At 37.4% G+C, this 19,498-nt stretch overlaps 2 protein-coding genes across 5 annotated transcripts in view; one reads left to right on the forward strand and one right to left on the reverse strand.

Annotated features, from left to right (window-relative positions):
- The first annotated feature begins 4,886 nt into the window (after positions 1–4,886).
- ccdc51 (coiled-coil domain containing 51) lies at positions 4,887–16,640 on the forward strand. 4 transcript variants are annotated; one of them, XM_039771072.1, is made up of 4 exons: positions 4,887–4,952; positions 9,968–10,300; positions 12,951–13,115; positions 15,124–16,640. In XM_039771072.1, exons 2-4 carry the CDS (start codon positions 9,998–10,000, stop codon positions 15,874–15,876), a joined length of 1,221 nt encoding a protein of 406 aa, XP_039627006.1. In that variant the 5' UTR covers positions 4,887–4,952; positions 9,968–9,997; the 3' UTR covers positions 15,877–16,640. The 4 variants fall into 4 exon arrangements, with proteins under 4 accessions (XP_039627006.1, XP_039627008.1, XP_039627007.1 ...); XM_039771074.1 differs by lacking the exon at positions 4,887–4,952 and adding an exon at positions 4,986–5,070; XM_039771073.1 differs by lacking the exon at positions 4,887–4,952 and adding an exon at positions 4,993–5,086.
- Positions 16,641–17,892: 1,252 nt separating this feature from the next.
- zgc:171775 (STKc_p38 domain-containing protein) overlaps positions 17,893–19,498 on the reverse strand; it is a 62,971-nt gene continuing 61,365 nt past the window's right edge. The window contains exons 10-12 of the mRNA XM_039771076.1: positions 19,379–19,457; positions 18,546–18,719; positions 17,893–18,400 (exon numbers count right to left, since the gene is read on the reverse strand). Of these exons, the coding sequence (XP_039627010.1) occupies positions 18,339–18,400; positions 18,546–18,719; positions 19,379–19,457 (315 nt within the window). The 3' untranslated portion in view covers positions 17,893–18,338. The remainder of the gene's footprint in view (positions 18,401–18,545; positions 18,720–19,378; positions 19,458–19,498) is intronic.

Raw genomic sequence — 19,498 nt, forward strand, 5'->3', positions numbered from 1 at the left:
GGCCTGGCACTTGAACTCATACATGTTTGGCATATGACAACAATTTAAATGACAGTAGTATTTTATTACATTTCTCTCTTCCTTTTAGAAATATTATGTTTGCATGCTATTAGTATAATGAAAATACTGTAAAGAGAATGCCTTCTTTTCTTTTGCGAAAATTTCACAATAATAAATGCAAATTCACAGATAGAAAACCTCATTTTACAATTTTTATGAAAGAAGTTAACCTTTATTTATTTATTCAGTCTGGTTTCCATATTGGTCATCGTACAGAAACGAACATTCTGATATCCTCTGATGAAGGAACTCCGCTGTAATTATGTTGTTAGACTTAAGTGCAGCATTTGACACCATTGCCCATTCTGTTTTACTGCACAGGCTAGAAAATGACGTTGGGCTCATAGACACTGTGCTCACCTGGTTTAGTTCTTATTTATCAAATCGATTCCAATACATACAGAAATGTGCTGACGGTACTCCATCATTATACACAGAAGTGAGATATGGTGTCCCGTAGGGCTCAGTACTGAGACCTTTACTGTTTTCACTTTATATGCTGCCACTGGGATCTATCATTAGAAAACACCATGTTAATTTTCACTCGTACGCAGATGACACCCAGTTATACCTTTCTTTTCTTTTTTTCTTTATTTCTTTATTTTTTTAAATTTTATTGAATTTATTAAAATCAAATAACATTCCATACACATAACTCAAGTTTTTCAAAAAGAAAAAAAGGTTTGAAACAAATCAACCCCCACCCCTAAGAAAGAGAGCTAGGCCAGCAGTGTAAAACTTTATGCTAGCAAAGACAAATCCATCCATCCATCCATTTTCTAACCCGCTGAATCCGAAGACAGGGTCACAGGGGTCTGCTGGAGCCAATCCCAGCCAACACAGGGCACAAGGCAAGAACCAATCCTGGGCAGGGTGCCAACCCACCACAGTAGTAAAGACAAATGAATAGATAAAATAATAAATGAATACAGATATATGGAGTAAAAGAGGGAAGAGAACCTGCTTCCTCAATTTAAATGCCTATTCTGAAATGTTATTGATTAGACCCTGCCAGGTTTTGAAAAAGTTTTGTACAGATCCTCTAAGTGTGAATTTGATTTTTTCCAGTTTCAAATAGTATATGACAGCAGTTGACTTAGAATAGGTGAGTTAGGATTCTTCCAATTGAGCAAGATAAGTGTATGTGCCAGTACTGTAGTAAAGGCAATTACAGTTTGTTTGTCCTTCTCCGCTTTAAGCCCACCTGGAAGTACCCCAAACACAGCTGTTAGTGGATTAGGAGGGATTATGTTTCCAAGGCTGTCTGAAAGGCATTTAAAGATTTTGGTCCAAAATGATGTTAATTTGGTGCAGGCCCAAAACATGTGACCCAGTGAGGTGGGAACTTGATTGCAGCATTCGGAGGTAAGATCTTGCCCGGGAAACATTTTGGACAATTTTAAACGAGAGAGATGTGCTTGATATATAATTTTAAGTTGAATAATTCTATGCTTTGTGCATTAAGAGCTCGAGTGAATTCTGTGCATTGCTACTTTCCACTCCTTTTCTGAAATATTGAGTAAGAGATCCCTTTCCCACTGTTCTCTTGGATCTTTGAAAGGGAGGGACTGTAAAATAGTTTTATATATTACGGAAATGCTGTCTGAGTCCTCAAGACTGAGCAAATTTTTTTTTCTGCATAGAGGTAGGTGGGAGGTGAGGGAAATTGGGCAGGTTCTGTTTAATTACGCACATCCAAATCTGTTCCACGGACAGTCGCAGTCTGATGGAATGGTCCTTATGGATGACACTGCAGTTTTGACCCGCTGGGCTGGCTACTTTGAGCAGTTGTTCAAAGCTGATCCTCCAGCTAGGACGTTGGATACCTCTTGGTCCACGGTTCTTGAAGCTGATCCTCCAATTAGCTGTGAACCACCCAATCTCACTGAAACTGCACAGGTGGTGAACCAGCTGAAGGGAGGAAAATCTGCAGGTATCTGCGGTATCCGGGGTGAACTTCTCCAGGCTGGTGGTAAGGCTGTCCTCCTGGCATTGCAAGCAGTCTTTGCTTCCATTTGGGAGTTTGGCATCATCCCAAATGACTGGAAAACGGGACTTGTCGTCCCTATCTGTAAAAGAAAGGGTGATCGCCTGAATTGCGGCAACTACAGGGGGATAACACTGCTCTCTGTGCTGGGTAAGGTCCTTGCTAGGGTTGTCCTCAATAGGATCCATATTCACTTGCTCACCTACCAGCGATTGGAACAGTCTGGTTTTATGCCTAAGAAGTCTACCACTGACCACATCCTGGCACTGAGGGTTCTCATGGAGCACAAATGCGAATATCAGCAGAGTTTCTTTGCAGCCTTTGTTGATTTTCGTAAAGCATTGGATTCAGTTGCTCGAGCTGCCCTGTGGGACATCCTGAGGGTTCGCGGGATCCCCTCAAGGTTGCTGGATATCATGATCGGCCTATACACTGGTACTGTGAGTGCTGTGCAGAGTGGAGGAAGAACCTCTGTGTTTTTCCCAGTTGATTCTAGGGTTTGTCAGGGGTGTGTTCTTGCTCCTACTCTGTAAAATGCTTGTATGGACTGGGTGTTGGGCAAGGTCGTGGGGTCCAGCAGCTGTAGGGCATCTGTTGGTAAAGAAAGATTCGCGGATCTTGACTTTGCTGATGATGCTGAGTCAATGGAGGCTCTGATCAGAGCACTCGAGAGACTGAGCGAGGAGTCTGAGTGTCTGGGCTTGCAAGTGTCCTGGATAAAAGTGGCTGGACCAGGCCAAGGGGTCGAGTGGCTGGACCTGGCCAAGGGGTCGCCCACATAACACCTGGCTGCGGCAGACAGAGGGTCATTTCCAGCGGGTGGGACTAGACCACGTGTCTTCCTGAGGGGTTGCCAGGGGGTTGTTTTGTCGTGTAGTGGGTGCGGCAATGCACTGTACCAGTGCATGCTCCCCAACTTGACTTGACTTTGACTTGTGAATTAAAGCAGTGGAGGAATGAGAACTTCCTATCTTTAAACACCAATAAAACAGAGCTGTTAATTATTGGAGTGTATGATGCTGATTGCAACAATATTTTGTCATTATTTAACTCAGTTGGAATCACCATTAGTTTTACTATATCAGCCTGCAATCTAGGAGTTATCTTTGACTCTAAGAGCACATTACAAAGTTGTCCAAATCATGTTTCTTCCATCTTAAAAATGTTGGGAAATTAAGGTGTTTCCTAAATAAGCGTGATTCTGAGAAATTAATTCATACATTTATTTCTAGTAGGATTGACTACTGCAATTCCGTGTTCACTGGATGTTCAAGTAGTTCTTAATACAGCTTCCAGTTAATCTAAAATGCTGCTGGAAGAATTATTACAAGAACAAGAAAATATGAACACATAACTCCGGTTCTTAAATCCTTACACTGGCTCACAGTTAAGTTTAGGACAGACTTCAAAATTCTCTTTTTAACATATAAAACCTTAAATGGCCAAGGTCCAGCTTATTTGTCTGAATTTATCATGTCATACAAACTAGAGCGCACATTAAGATCTCAGGATGCCGGTCTGCTTATGATTCCAGTAATTAATAAAAAAACAGTGGGAGATCATACTTTTAGTTACAGGGCCCCTAAACTGTGGAATGGTCTGCCTGCTACTATAAGAGATGCTCCTTCGGTCTCAGCTTTCAAATCTCGGCTATAGACTCACTACTTCAGTTTAGCATATCCTGACTAAAGCTGCTGATTAACTGTACAGACTGCATCTCAGTCGTTAGTCATTAGCAGTAAAACATAAGTAATATGATAGTTATAATTTGTTACTAACCCAATTCTGTTTCTCTTCTCGGTTCTCAAATGTGGCACTTGGTGCCACTGCCCACCTTCCAAGTTGTTTTGCCTGCCCAAAGTGAAGTCATCTCTGATGGAGGATCACAGGAATCATCGGGTAGAGGGGTCCTTTCATCGGATTGGCTGGCCCAGCACTATTTCAGCTGTGGAATGGCCAATTGGGGGAGGCAGCTTAATGGCCGAGGTCTGCAGGACTCTAAACAAATCCAAATTGTATTATGTAATATCATCTACTGTTAAATTCTGCTCTGTACTTGTAATATTTCTATTGCACTATTGTATTGTATTGAGGATTACTTGTGTTCTGTTCTGTGTATTGTATTGTGTTTACCCCCACTGCAAGCCCAACCTACTTGGAAAGGGGTCTGTTTTTAAACTGCTTTTCCCAAGGTCTCTTCCATTTTTTCCCTACTGGGTTTTTTTTTGGGGCGGGGGTTGTTGTTTCTTGTCTTCTTAGAGCGTCAAGGCTTGGGGGGCTGTCAAAAGGCAGGGCCAGTTAAAGCCTAGTGCGGCACTTCTTGTGTGATTTTGGGCTATACAAAAGTGAATTGTATTGTATTTATTTACAGTCTCTCCATCTTCAAATAAAAAAGCAAACAGAACAATGTCAGCGTGCTCAGAGCACAAAGTAATTGGTTAAATCTGAAACTAACCTGTTTTACTTTTTTGATTTACTTTGTTCTCTTGTAATTTATTGTCCTTGAACTGTGATTGTAGAATATTGCTTTGATATGTATACATATCAGTGAATTATATGTACTTCATATATTAAAATATTTGGTACTGTTGTATTTGACTATTTATTATTACAATAAATCATTGTTTATTTAAAAAAATAACATTGAGTAAGAACAGACATAAAGAAGCAGCAATGATAGCTGATTTAACGAATCATTTGTAGTGTTGTATAAGGTTTTATTTTCGCCATCATCTTAAAATGTCCTATTTAAATACAACACATTTTAATTGGCAGGAGCGCGCAAAATGAAAAAAACGACTGTGCGTGTTTCGTTGGAGCCTTTTTGCTTTCCGTAGTTGCCTCATATCAAGGGTCACAAGAGACAGAAATGACTTCCGGTATGTCACATAACCTGGATTTACCGGTTAGTAAAACTTAAGGTGGCGATTCTTAATATTTCACCAGCCTTTCTTCGTTTACAATTAATTTGACTAGTAAACCGTTTGGAAACATGATAGTGACAAGTTTGTACAACTAAAAGAGTATGTTTGTTAGCAAGTATGAAACTTAAAAATTATTATCGTTATTCATTTCATGCGAGTTATAATTTGGTTCGCACAGAATTGTTTCTTGAGAAATTCGTTTCACCATCAAAATTTCCGAAGTGTGAATATTTTGCGGAAGCAGCCCCGAAACATGAGCGCCTCGGAGGAACACTGATTAGCACTGCCTCGCGGTTTACAGGGTCTTACGATCGAATTCTTCATCCAGCTATTTATCTGTGTGGAGTTGGGACGGGCTCTCTTGTTTGTGTGTGGTTTGTGTCTCCGTGCAAGATCGGCGCAAAAGATACGTCACAGAATAACTGTCAGTTCTGAACAGACCCCACGTGAGTGGGCACTGCGATGCACTGGAGTCCCTTTTCAGGGATGGTTAGTTGATACATTTTTTTCTTTTTTTAATCAAAGTACTATTAAACCGATGTTAAAGTATAGTCAAGTCATTGCTAATGTTGTGAATGGTTATTACTGCTTGAAATGACAGATTTTTAATTTATTTTTTTACATACGACTGCATCACTCCATTATCAGCAGACACTACTCCAATATGCTAATGGTGAACTCTTTTAGCTGATGTTTAAATTCTAGTTGGTTATTAAGTAAATCTTTGTAATTGTGTTAACACAGCCAAAACCTGTTTTCTCTTGCTGTGCAAGGTACTGCCATTCATGAAGATCAAAAATGGGCAACAGACAGCTTTCTCAAAAAATAAGTCCGTTTATCAACTCCACCACTGTCATAAGAGAAGAAGGTAAAGAGACCTGACCATGCTAGGAGCAGAAGTGACAGGCACAACTGTACAGGAGGATAAGACCATGAGAAACAGACACCTTCCAGGTCCTCCTTAAATACGTGCCAAATGTCCTCTGCAGCAGTAAAAAATGTTAAAGGGGAGCCAAGAAGATGAACATTGTAATTTGGATTTCTGGGTGATTCCATACATTTGCCGATTTTAACTTTTTTTTTTTCTTTTTTCAATTGTGTCTTTTTATATGAAACATTGCCTTTAAGACCAGCATCCCAGAATCATATTTTTACAGTTGTGCATAACACTGATGTTTGTGGTATATAGATAGATAGATAGATAGATACTTTATTAATCTCAAGGGGAAATTCACATACTCCAGCAGCAGCATACTGATAAAAAACAATATTAAATTAAAGAGTGATAAAATTGTAGCTAAAAACAGACAATAACTTTGTATAATGTTAACATTTACCCCCGTGGGTGGAACTGAAGAGTCACATAGTGTGGGGTCTCCTCAGTCTGTCAGTGGAGCAGGACGGTGACAGCAGTCTGTCGCTGAAGCTGCTCCTCTGTCTGGAGATGACACTGTTCAGTGGATGCATTGGATTCTCCATGATTGTCAGGAGCCTGCTCAGCGCCCGTCGCAATGTCAAACTATATACTGTATATATTTAAGTATATATATTTAAGAAAGCATCCTTTTCTCAAACTACAGTCTGATGTCCTTATCCTTCTGTGCAGTTGTACATTTGGGTCTGCTATTTCTTTTTTTAGCCTTTTTAGATCAGTTTAATAACTTCTATCAATAAAGTAGCAGACATCTTTGCATGAAATTTCAGCAGTTTTCTAGCCGTTTCACATAGAACAGGAAACTTTCATTTTCCAAACCAACAATTGATTGACATATTTCTTGAGAGACCTATTTTTTGTTGACTATTTTTGAACCCAGAACTGAATTTTAGGAGTGTCAGTTCCTTTGCAACTCAAGAAAAGACAATCGAGTTGCTTTGTTGAACCAAATGATACATTTTTCAGAGGTTTCTCTAATAACCAGTTTGCAATCAAACATGATTAATTAGTCAGTCAGTCATTCATCGTGCACCCCGCTATACCCTAACACATGGTCACGGGGGTCTGCTGTAGCCAATCCTAGGACTAACTAAATGAGTTTACCATTAAGCCACTGGAGTAGTGGCTGCTGATAATGGACCTTTGCAGTCATATGAAACTGATAAATTATAAATGTTAGTCATTAGCAACAATAGTAATGAATTGGCTGTGTTTTTAAATCAGTTTAATGGTATTTTGATAAAAAAAAGTATCAATTTCAATCAAAAATCTGAACATTTCTGCATGATTTCAAACTTTTGAATGCTACTGTTTTTGCTAAATAATGTAATAATTAACTGTATCTGTAGTTATTCACCTAAATAAATTTCACCAGGTACTCAGATTAAATGTTATTTAACTGATCAGCACACACTCAAAAAGACGAACTTTACAACATTTCCATGCAGCCAGTCACCGGAGTGAAAAGATTACTTAAAATGTTTCTGTGATATTTTGATTCATTTCATATTAAATACATTTTTCATTTTTAGTGCCTTCTGAAAGAAGTAGCTTACCTTAAAGTCAGAATTTCCCAGCCTTTTTGTCATCTTGAAAACCATGATTAAACAAGAGAGATCCACACTTTTCACTGTGGTTATTAATCAAGGTTTTCATCCATTTTTTGCTTTGTGCTCTCCCCCACCATAACCTATTGTCTGTGGAGGAGGAGCAAAAGATTTTGATTCATCAAAAATATCGATCTCCATCTTTCAACGGATCTCGACGTTTTAGGGTCCCCTGAAAACATTGACATCTCGGTGATGGTTGTGTGTGTCTGTGTGTCGCAGTTTCTTGAGGAAGTTCTAGAGCTAAAACGGATGGAAAAATACAAAACTCGAAACTTAAGCATGTTATGAGATGATGATGTCCTGATTAATTTTTAAGCCAAATCATGCAGGGGAAAGAGGCTCTCTAGAGGAACCCCCAAATACTGTAATTCTGCAATTCATTATCTGAATTTCCTCTCTTCAGTTGCTCACATAATGACCTATTTTATAATCAGAAAGATCGGCATCAGAACAGTAAATAATTACTGAAATGCTATAGAACAGTTTGGGACGCAAAGCCTACTGTCCAAATTTTTTAACACTGGAGGCAGGATAGGAACAAACATGGAATGGGTGCTAGCCCATCACAAGACACACACCCAACACTTAATCATACTGACTCAATTTAAAGTCATCACTTAACTTCACCTATGCATCTTTGGCATCCATGTGGTTGTAGAGAATCTGCAATTCTACACAAACTCAAGGTCAGGATCCAAGTGCAGCCTCTTGGTATGGTGAGGAAGCAGTGCTAACCATACCACTCTGGGTATTTAGACTGGTATGGTGAATGTCAGCAGTCTGTTTATGAATATTATGAATAGACAAGCAAAACCTCTGTGTAGCACCTTCAAAGACAAGTGATGAGTAAACAGTAAATTAATATTCTGAATTTAAGTATGCTTTTGAGATGGATATAGTTTCATTTTGCACACTGTCAGCTTTCATTATATGTCGTAGAGGTCATGTGGTTTGTTGTAATCGGTATATTGAACAACCTCAAAAAGCACAATTTTTATGTTGTTTAAAAAGTGCAAATATGCCATACTATAGTCACTGCTCCCTTCAAGCTCTGAATATTTGATCACAAAAGCTGAAATGTGCCACCACAAAGGGACATTGCTTGGTTTTCTTAATATTTGCACATTTTTCCTTTAGTACACTTTGACAGTTTGATTTTTGGTTGGTGTGTGTCAGATTCAAATTGTCAAAGCCAGTTCAGGATGAGAAGAATACTTTTTTACTGACACGCATGTGGAGTCACCACAATACCAGGAAGGAGATGACTGAATTACAGTTGTAGATTACAATTCTTAAATACACAGGTAGTTACAGGAGGACATGATTAGAGGGCAGTACTCCTGTCTTTACAAGTTTTTGTTGAGCAGACCCTTGGAGTCTGACCATCTGCTGCTTTTGCTTGTACAGGCTTTTCTTGTTGATATTTGACCTTATATAAGAGTAATAGTGGGACAGCATCACAGCTTAAGATGTTTAATGCTTTCTAAGAGTGTTAAGGGCAAAAGCTAATAGCTAATAATCAATGTACTCTATAATCAAATAGTGAAAAGTCTATTTAACAGTAAAAGTCAACTATAACAGGTGCTACCTATGTTGGTGAAATGCTCATTTTTTTTTTTTTTTAAATTGGTTTCCTGTTTTAACTGAGATGACCTGCAATTATCCACGGACAAGCATTTAGTTGGATTAACAATTCGAAATGAGTTCAGGGTGAAGTAAAGGAAACAATTTCTAAAGAGGAAATTTGGCCTTTGATGAATAAAAATCCAGGCTCATTATGCAAAATGTACAAAGTAAAATATTACCTCATCAGAATAATGAAAGCGACTTATATAGTCTTAGCAGTAGCAGAAAAAACATACCAATTAAGCTGTGTGTAGATTCATTTTCTTTTTTTTAATTACAAAAATTGTCAAAACATTAGCAGCAAGCAGTATATTGATCATATCAAAAGAAATGTCTCATAAAAGATAAATGTGCTTAGTGCTTAATATTAAGGATTGACTTGATACTGTGAAAAACTACTGCTGGGTTCACCTTAGTAATTTAGTGCTCCAACATGTCCCATAGTCTTTATTAAAGAACAAAATAACCATAACAAGATACACTGTTTACATGACTAGCTTATATATAGTGGTATAGATGTTATGTTGCTAGTATTATCTATTTTCAGTTTTGGTACAGAGCTAATCTTTTTTGTTCTCCATGTGATTTTTATATCCACGTTTCCTTCTGGTTAACCAAATGCAGAGTAATGGGGGCTAGCTGGAGTTCATTCCAATGTCCATTATGTGTAAGGCATGAACTAACAATAGAGACGGGGTAACAGCTGCCCAAATAATGCAAAAATAAAATCAATAACTCAATCAAATAAAACAGCATACAGAGATAGATTTGATGTTTTATAATTATGTGAATGCCATAAATGTATTCTCTGTATTTTTTTTTTTAGTTGTATTAGTGAAAAAAGCAAAGCTTTCCAATGGAGTGCCGAAGGACATTGGTTTTACTTAACTGCAGGTCACAGTTTGGCCCTACTCTCATGTCCAGACTGAGCAGGCCAGGCATCATCACGCACTTGCAGATTTATTGTACTCAGGGTCCAAAAGAGCCAGTCAGCAGTGTTGCAGTGACTAAATCTATGCATACGTTATCTGAGTTGGGAAAGAAGTGGGGCCGGAATTCAGTAAGGAAGATATCAAGCATTGCCAATTATTGGTGGATAAAATATGAAGAGTTTGTGGGCATAAATGAAGTTCGCGATGCCCAAGCTAAAGTGACAGAGGTAAGTGGTATAAAATACTGTACAAAATTTTGCATTATTTTAACATTGTAGAAGCACTTAAAATATTGCTTCATGTCATTATTTTTTCATACTTTTATGTTGTTATAATAACTTTATTTATAATTTTAAAGGATATTTATATAGTTATATAGAGGCTTGTGTTGGGTTGTGGTACACATTTATGTACGTAATTTTGGGCCACATACTGCCTTGTATTTTTAGGGCAGTTTACCTGTGTGCAGGTTAATTCTACGTATGTTTAGCAAAATGGCACTGCTTTAGCATTAGGTTATGAGTGGTAGAAAGTGGAGAGAAATGTTAAGTAGTCAAGTCAGGTGGTTTTATTGTCAAATCCTGCCTACAGTGGCATGAAATAACAAACACATACAGTACATAAACACAATACAAATGCAAGACAAGTAACAACTTGTACTATACTATAATATACATACTAGTTAAATGAATAGATAGTAACTAATTGAAATAGATATCAAAAGTAAATGAAAACAATAACTAATAATAAAAAGACAATAGTAAGCAGAGTGCGAGTGTAACAAATGGACTGCATATAAATAAGCTACTAGCAGCAGATCTGAGGTGCGGGGTCTGCACTGAGTTTAGAGTCCACGCAGCTAAGGAGGTAGAAACTGTTGCAGAACCTGACAGAACTGGTTTGGATGCTGCAGATCCTTGTGCCAGATGGAGGTTGGGCAAAGTGACCATGGGAAAGGTGGGAGCAGTCCTCCACAATGCTGTAGGCGTCATGGCTGTATATGTATGTATCACTTTTTTTAGTTACCAATGTGCATGTATGTTCTCATCTCTGAACATTGATATACTTTTTTAATGTAGAAGAAGAAACATTACCATGACGTGTTCTAATTAATTTTTATCCATCCATCTATTATCCAACCCACTATATCCTAACTACGGGGTCACGGGGATCTGCTGGAGCCAATCCCAGCCAACACAGGGCGCAAGGCAGGAAACAAACCCCGGGCAGTGTGCCAGCCCACCGCAGGGCAAACACACACCCACACCCACACACCAAGCACACACTAGGGACAATTTAGAATTGCTAATGCACCTACCCAGCATGTCTTTGAATTGTGGGAGGAAACCAGAGTACCCGGAGGAAACCCACGCAGACACGGGGAGAACATGCAAACTCCACGCAGGGAGGACCCTGGAAGCGAACCCGGGTCTCCTAACTGCAAGGCAGCAGCGCTGCCCACCGTGCCGGCCATTAATTTTTATCTTTGACAAAAGTAATCTATTTATCGTCAAACTCACTTAATCCAATTCTGGTTAGTGGGGCATACACTTATCACTGTAGTAGTGGGTGTAAGACCGCACCAGTCATTCACGAGACAGTTTACAGTCTTTTATAAATTGCCAAATTTCCCCCTGGGGAGAAATAAAGTTCTGTCTACCCAGTCTCTTCACCTTGCAGAGGGTCCTCATTGAGGTGATGAGAGGAATACAACACACTATAACATGAAGGTGTGCAGGGCAGTAAAGAAGCAAGGCCAATGAAGATGCTGAAAAACTCCAGCAAAGAATCCCTGCTGCCTCTGAGCTCCTTGTCTCTCTGGAAAAGGGGAAGGAAACTAACATTCACCAGTCTCCTGGCAAACTGAGACCTGCATTTGATTACCTACTGATCACCAGTCAAAAATGGCATTTCTGCAGACTGGCTGGTAAATATAGTGCCAGTCACAGATGCTACTTTTTATTATCATAACATGTTGTAAACTATTACACTGTATCCTCTGTTAACCATATTACAGGTGGAAAACTGACAAAAAAAGCTACCTTTGACCACACCGGGTCTTCTAGGGGTATTCTGCTTAACCTTCATACTTAATCTCTGTGATGCCAGACTGTCAAAAACAGAAAATCAATTAATGAAGTCATTAATTTCAATTCAGTTTATTTGTAATAGGTACATTTTCAGTTATGTGCCTAGTGTGTTAAACAATAAATACAAATACTTGTATAGTCTGAAAAATGAAGTGTAGCATAACATAAATACATTTTATTTCAAATGTTTCCTTCATAGTATAAAATAGTATATGAAATTTTGTGGGTTTACCTTATGTTTAATTTACCCTCAACTAGCTACATGAATTAAAATGATAATTTATCAGTTTTGCACACATGTCATTGAGGCTTTCATAAAATGAGGTACTACCCAAAAAAATATTCCACATTAACCTTGAACAGTTGGTGTTGATAACAACAATAGTAGTATCACATTTTATTTTATTCTTGCAATTCTGTAAGTGTGAAAGATAAATACACCAGGTTGTCTTCAAATGGTAATGGCTATGACCTTTCCCAAAGTTTTTCAGGAGGTTCAAAGCAGTGTGCAGTGAATTCCTTATCTGAAGGCACTATTTTTCTGACAGTCCCATGGGGAGATATTATTAAAGGGGATCATGACTGTGTGATGTGCAGGTGCTTTCCTTTCTTTTGGCATATATTTCAGATTTGATGCTATTTTTTTAACTTGTGTTAAAAAAAAAATTATATGTATTTTCTCTGATCAAAGATTTGAAAATGTCATAGCTTGGCAGTTGTTATTGGTTAAGAATCTGCTAGTTAATCAAAGGAAAACATTTTATTTAATGTGTTTACATTTTTTCAGGCAGAAAAACAATTTATGGTAGCTAGGGGAATAGTCGGAGAGGCTCATGACAGCCTGGAGACTCACCTTCTGAAATTGAGAGAAATCCGTGATCGTCTTGACAGAGTCTCTAGGGAGGAGTCGAGATACTTGGAACTAGCTACTGAGGAGCATAGGCTGCTACAGGTTTGTAATGAAGGTGGTCCTGTTTATGCATGCATGTATGTATGTATGTATACATATATACAGTATATATTTACTGGTTTTTTTTTTTCCTTCTGGTTCTCTGCTGGTTTAACAGCCGTTTTATGGGTTCAGCCAGGGTGCCTGTCCATTCTGTAAACAAGGGATTTTAAACTGTATCATCTGCCAGTTTTAACATTTCATCTTAAAATTCAATTCATCATATGTATTGTGTACCCACTTATGTATAAACAAGACGGCAAACCCCTAAATTTGATTAAGTGGCTTCAGGGAATGGATGAATGGATAGACCTCAGTTTACATTTTTAGGTACAATTCACAAGTTTGGATCTTGATTGAAGAAAGCAAACTAAACGTACTGACCTAATATCATCAGAGCTCTGGGAAATTTGAGCATAGAAGAATGGACCATGACCCCCTTCCACTGTGGTCTCCAACCTAATTAAACATTATAGAAAAAATACTTTTTGATGATATGCATGTCAGAGGAGTTAGCATCAATATTAGAGAGGCGGAATTCAATAATTGTGATACATTAAAATAAATAATTGTGTTACAATAAAACCACACTGTTTTAGTCTGTTGTGAGAGTGTGGGGGGGTGTCTTGCAAAATATTTCATCGTCTTTGATATGTATGTTTTATGGCTTTGTTTGTCTTAATCAAATGTGGTAGTAAAATTTTTATCCTACTGTATATAATAATATGCTCAACTAAGTAGTTAATTATACAGCATAAATTGCTGATTTTTTTTTAATCTTACATTTTTTAATATAAACTGTATATATATGTTAAATGATTCATCTCTATTCCATAGAGACAAGGAACCTGATTCAGTTTCTGGCACAGATCTTGTGGTTCTGTTTTAAGTTTGTTTTTTTTTTTTTTTAAACTTGTTAGCTTTAAGTGTCCTAATCTACAATTCTGAAATTCAAAAATCTCCAAGAATGTTTTATTTTCCAACCTAAGATGCGCTGATCATAACTCAAGGCTAGTGGTGTCAGGTTACTGTGAATTAGCACAATTTAAGATGAATATAGTTTATATAGAATATAAGTTTTGATGGCCCTTTGGGAAATAAGTCTCAATAGTGAATTGTGAATTTCCCCTTGGGATTAATAAAGTATCTATCTATCTATCTATCTATCTATCTATCTATCTATCTATCTATCTATCTATCTATCTATCTATCTATCTATCTATCTATCTATCTATCTATCAATCATAGCTAACTCAGTTTAGGTCTTTTAAAAGATGACAGATCTGGGGAGATCATTAGTGTTGTTTTCTGCCTGCTAAGTATGGCACATACTATTGCATGTAGTAAAATATTCAAGGTGTAAAATAATATCAAATGATTACTTAAAAACGCTTTTTAGGATATATTCTTTCCATAAAATGAGTGCTATAGTTGTGGCTCAGTTCAATAGATGTTATTTTTTAGTCTCTGTTTTATTATCCTTTACATAATGCATGACTCACTTGCAGATAGAAATCACACTGAGCACAGTGGGGAAAAAAATGGCCTGTCAAACACATTTGATCACCAGTGGACTGAGCAGTTCTTACCATTCGTGAGTCTGGGGGAAAAAAGTATTACATTTTCCTGTGGAAGTCTTGTAACTGTAATAAATTAAAAATGAGATATGAAAAGGAAGAAGGAGAAAAGGTGTGAAATAAAACTTTCTCCGATTCTCTCATGTATCTTTGAAATAATAAGTGATATATTTTCTTAATTCAGGAATAACTATTAAATCAATAAATATTTGTGTTGGTAACCTTTTCTTTTTTTTTAATAAATATTAAAGGAAGGCTGAACTGTAACTCACATCCATTAATGAACAAGGAACTTGAAACACATAGTTATAATAAAAAGAAAGTTTAAGTATATATTATGTTAATATGTATTTGTAAATAGTGTAAGATACACATTGGTTATCTATTCATTTATTCATTTTATGAACTCAGCTTACTTTTTTATTGTTTAACAGGAGGAACGGAGACTTCGGTCTTCCTATGAAAATGCAGAGGAAGCAGAAAGGGAGAAATTTGCTCTGTTTTCTGCATCAGTGCGGGAGAGTCATGAGAAGGAGCGAAGCAGAGCAGAAAGAACAAAAAACTGGTCCATTATTGGCTCAGTGCTGGGGGGCATAATTGGAGTTCTGGGTTCCACTTATATAAACAGGGTACGGCTAAAAGAACTCAAGGCACTTTTATTAGAAGCTGAAAAAGGACCAATTAACCTTCAAGAAGCTATCAGTGAGCAAATTGCAATACATCACTCACAGAAGGAAGAGCTTGACAGCCTTATTAATGTTCTTCGCAATACAGTAGACCAAGGCAAAGGAACAGAAGATCAAGAATTGAAAATAACCAAGGTGTCTCGGGGGATTGGGCATTCTGACTCTGCCTTCAAAGAGCATCTGGTAGTAAGCAAGGCAACACAGTCTTTAGTGGAGGGGATTCAGCCAAAAATACTGAGAGTTGAGCAGAACTTAGGGAAGATGATGAGTGAGCTTCAATCTGTAAAAATGGCAGTTCAGTCTCGCAACATAGAAAGGTCCACTTTGAAAATGCAGGATTTGGCATTTTTGGATGTGGGTGATGTCCTTCAGGGAATTGCTGAAACAGAGCAAAGGCTTTCGAATCAAATGCAGAAAAATACTTTGTATGGCACAGTGTTCACCTATGCTGCTATTGCACTGACACTACCAATATGTTATTTTTTATTTAAAAGTACATAAATATTTACATTAGTATGTATATTTTAAGACATTTAACTACATGTATGTAATTGTGAGAACAATATGTATATATAAAGTAGAAATTTTGACAGATTTTATCTTTATATATATATATATATATATATATAATTCTCTGGTTGAGTGTGAGCAAAATTGCACAATCGAGTGCTTGAGGTTGCTGGCCTTATTTATCAGGATTTGTGATTTTTATTAAGTAAATTGTAGCTGTTTAGGGCCGTGCCATTCCCAGCAGCTGTAATTAAAATTACTCGATAAAAGAATAATGTAATAAATTGTAAAAGCAATTGCATATGATTCGTTCTGATAACTGATTTAAATGCAAAGAAGTCATGAACTTATTGCAGATACTAAGTAATATATATAAGCACACTTGACTAGGAGTTATTTATAAGTATGCAACATTGCTGCCAACAAATTAAACGTTTTGGTGCCATAGGCATCGATTAAAGCTTGAGCAAATCATTTCAAATATACAGGCAACAATAGTCATAAACTGCACAGCTCCTTTCTGGAACACAAGCAAATTATTTCCCAAAATAATGAAACTGATCTACCATAACAGGCGGGCCGTCCTCAATAAAGAGTCAGTAACCTTCCCGATCATCACCCGAGTCATTCTGCTGAAAGATGAAAGAAGACTAACTAACCCAACAAAATTAAAAATTCAGTAGTGGTTACCGTTAGGCATGCAGAGACTGTGTTAAATAATGTTGTGAAATGGGAATAAAGTAACTTAAAAGACATACTAGAAAACTGGGCGCAACTTTGTTTAAAATGTTTCCTATTGTGTTATGTGTGCTTTTCAGCAGGGCATAACCCTGACTCCAGTGTTTGTTTGTTCATAAATAATTACAGTTGCTCTGAGCTGGTATGTCAGTATTTTATTAATATTAGCATTTTATTATCCGAGGGTAAGACAAAGAAAAAAAAAAACTACTGTTTAATTACAGTTCAAATGGAAATTGTGCCTGGTTCATCTGTGCCCTGTTACTCCTTTTTTGCTTATAGCGGATTGTATTCTTTATCTTGGGTTCAGAAATTCGAGATCCTAAAAGTGCATTGCAATTGATTATTAACAGCTTTACATCTCTAAGAGCATCCACATGGGTAGGTCCATAGAGTACTCCTTTTCTGGGAGAGTGTTCATTATACAGCTTATATGATGCTGAAGTCGCCATTCAGTTTAATGCTGTTTGAATATTTGGGATACTTGGGGCTGCTAGCTTAGTGTTCTTCAGTGACAACTGAGTGATCTCTAAACCAAAATGTGCACTTTTTAAATCTTGATACATGAAAGCAGTGTCAGTAGTTTTTAGGTTACAGTCAGACAGTTTGTTAAAGATGGCTGATGGGAGAGTTATGAACTTGTTGATTATAGAAGGAAAGCAAGAGATTATGCTAGTCGCGTAAGGGCTAAATTTATTATGGTAAAAAGAATGCTAATAAGACAACATTTTGCTCTTTCGAAAAACCTTGTTCCTGATTTGTATGTATAAAGCTGTGTTCAGAGAGGACCATATTACAATCCTTTCAAAATATTTTGCTGTATTCTCTTAAGTTTAGTTATTACAGGACATTTATTCATTTTGATCCAGTTCACCTCTCCAGTGAGTGGCCCCTACTTAATCTTTTTCACAACTTTGCTTCTGGTTGTTAGAATTAAGAGATTTGTGACTAAGCTCAGTGGCATTCAGACATCTCACTTTGAATGAAACCCAGTTTGGCCAGGTAGATTTTCACAGAGTTTAGTTAATCCTATCCTATTTAAAGGTAGCACATGTTACGGTATAATTCCTTTGCTAAAATTAAGGTAGCAGATTAACGATTTATCTTGACAGTTAAAACAATAATAGTGCCAATACTTGATTAATAGTAATAATTCCTTTTCAAGGCTAATAACCAATTATCCAAAATATCCTATAATGGAATTGAACTGGTAACAAATTGGATTTTCATATTTGTGCATTTCTGTAAATAAAACAGACCAGCAAGTGATAGAGTAAAATGAATAACTAGTATATATATTTTGTTTTCATTTCTAACGGATAGCTTCATTGTTGGGTTGTGAGCTTCTCCATCACAATTGGCCACAACAGTAAACATTCATAACAAAAGCATTTTCTTTTTATCTGGGTACATATACTTTGCCTCATTGTGCTTTACAGTGTTTTTTTTTTTACTTTCTGTAACATAATATTTCAAGTATGCAAAACATAAACAGGGGAGACTAAGGTAAGGCATTTGGAAGAAGGTGAAGAGGGTACAGCCTCATTTTGTAGCACTTGTTTCCACTCCACTGCACAGTTGGAAGGCCCTTTACACATTACAAGCTGTCTGCTGTGTGTTTGGGCTGGAACATTTCACATGCCATGTAGTCAACTGACTTCATATTCAAAAAAGTCATTTTTCAGGATCTGCTAGTTCTTCAGTAATTCTTCAGACTATATAGCTGTTTGTTTGGGATTGTCTGGATCAAAAGTCATGATTTCCATGTGGATGAGACCTGCAGAATACAGCAAAAGAATAGTTAGACTGCCTGGTCAAATTCAGTTTGGGTGGCCATTTTAGGACATGGTGGCGCATGGCCTCCTGGACCATGACCTTAACTAAACCACACTAGTGCTCCATCATCATTGAAATACTCTTACTTTTCCATTCCTCTATGGCCAAGTCAAGATTTTCAAAGGAGTCATCATATGGGTCCGAGTCAGGCTCACTGTCGGGATCACGAAATTCTTCCAAGTATTTGTGAGAAAGTCCTTCTTTGGCAGTCATTCTGTGGTCAGGATCCAGGACCAGCATCCTCTCTAGCAAATCTACAACTAATTAAAAATGTGTCATCAATATGGTGTTAATAGGACTCACCATTATTGCAGGAGTTGCTGGAAGCTTCTATCTGCTGAAGCCAATTTAATGTACAAATTGAAGCAGTACTAGGTGAAAGGCAGGCACCAGCGCTGGATGGGGTGCCAGTCCATTGCAGGGAGCACACACAGACACATTGACCAGGCTGGTTGAGAGTTGACATTTTAACTGGCACACCTGCCTTAGGCATAGCTAACTGGTGGAAAATGTACACGCTACACACAGACAAATGACTCGGACCCACTGGGTCTGGGAAGCAGCATCGCCGTCCACAGCTCTGCCAGATAACTTTATTACACAGCTGATAAAACAGTTTCTCTGTTAAATGTATGTTCTCTTCTTTTACTGGTAATTGAAAATATCATTAAAACAAAATAAGTTTGTGCTGCAATAAACCAGTCTGGAGTGACGTCACTGCACATCTGAAACTGGATTCAGTGAATGAAGAAGTTCGATTATAAAGGCGAGAGAATTAAAGACTCTGCACATTGCAGTCACCAGAGAGTCCAGAGAGCTCCACAGTGGTTCATTTTAAAGATGATTAAGACGACAGGGTACAATTAAGATATGAAAGAGTACTTTAGAAGGAATGATTAAACAAAATAAATAAAAATACCTCTCTTGTCCATGAAGGGAAACAAATCTCTGAAATTCTTCTTAACTTTTAATGGTAAAGCTTGTAGATATCGTTTTGCCTGCAAATAAATATATTTCTAATTAAATCAGCCCTTCCCAG

Source organism: Polypterus senegalus, chromosome 12 (genome assembly GCF_016835505.1).
Source record: "Polypterus senegalus isolate Bchr_013 chromosome 12, ASM1683550v1, whole genome shotgun sequence".
Taxonomy (NCBI): Eukaryota; Metazoa; Chordata; class Cladistia; order Polypteriformes; family Polypteridae; genus Polypterus; species Polypterus senegalus.

Coding starts and splice junctions, on each gene's coding strand:
- ccdc51 (XM_039771072.1), top strand. CDS start 9,998: ATGGAGTGCCGAAGGACATTGGTTTTACTTAACTGCAGGTCACAGTTT. Junction 10,301..12,950: donor CCCAAGCTAAAGTGACAGAG/GTAAGTGGTATA, acceptor ACATTTTTTCAG/GCAGAAAAACAATTTATGGT. Junction 13,116..15,123: donor AGGAGCATAGGCTGCTACAG/GTTTGTAATGAA, acceptor ATTGTTTAACAG/GAGGAACGGAGACTTCGGTC.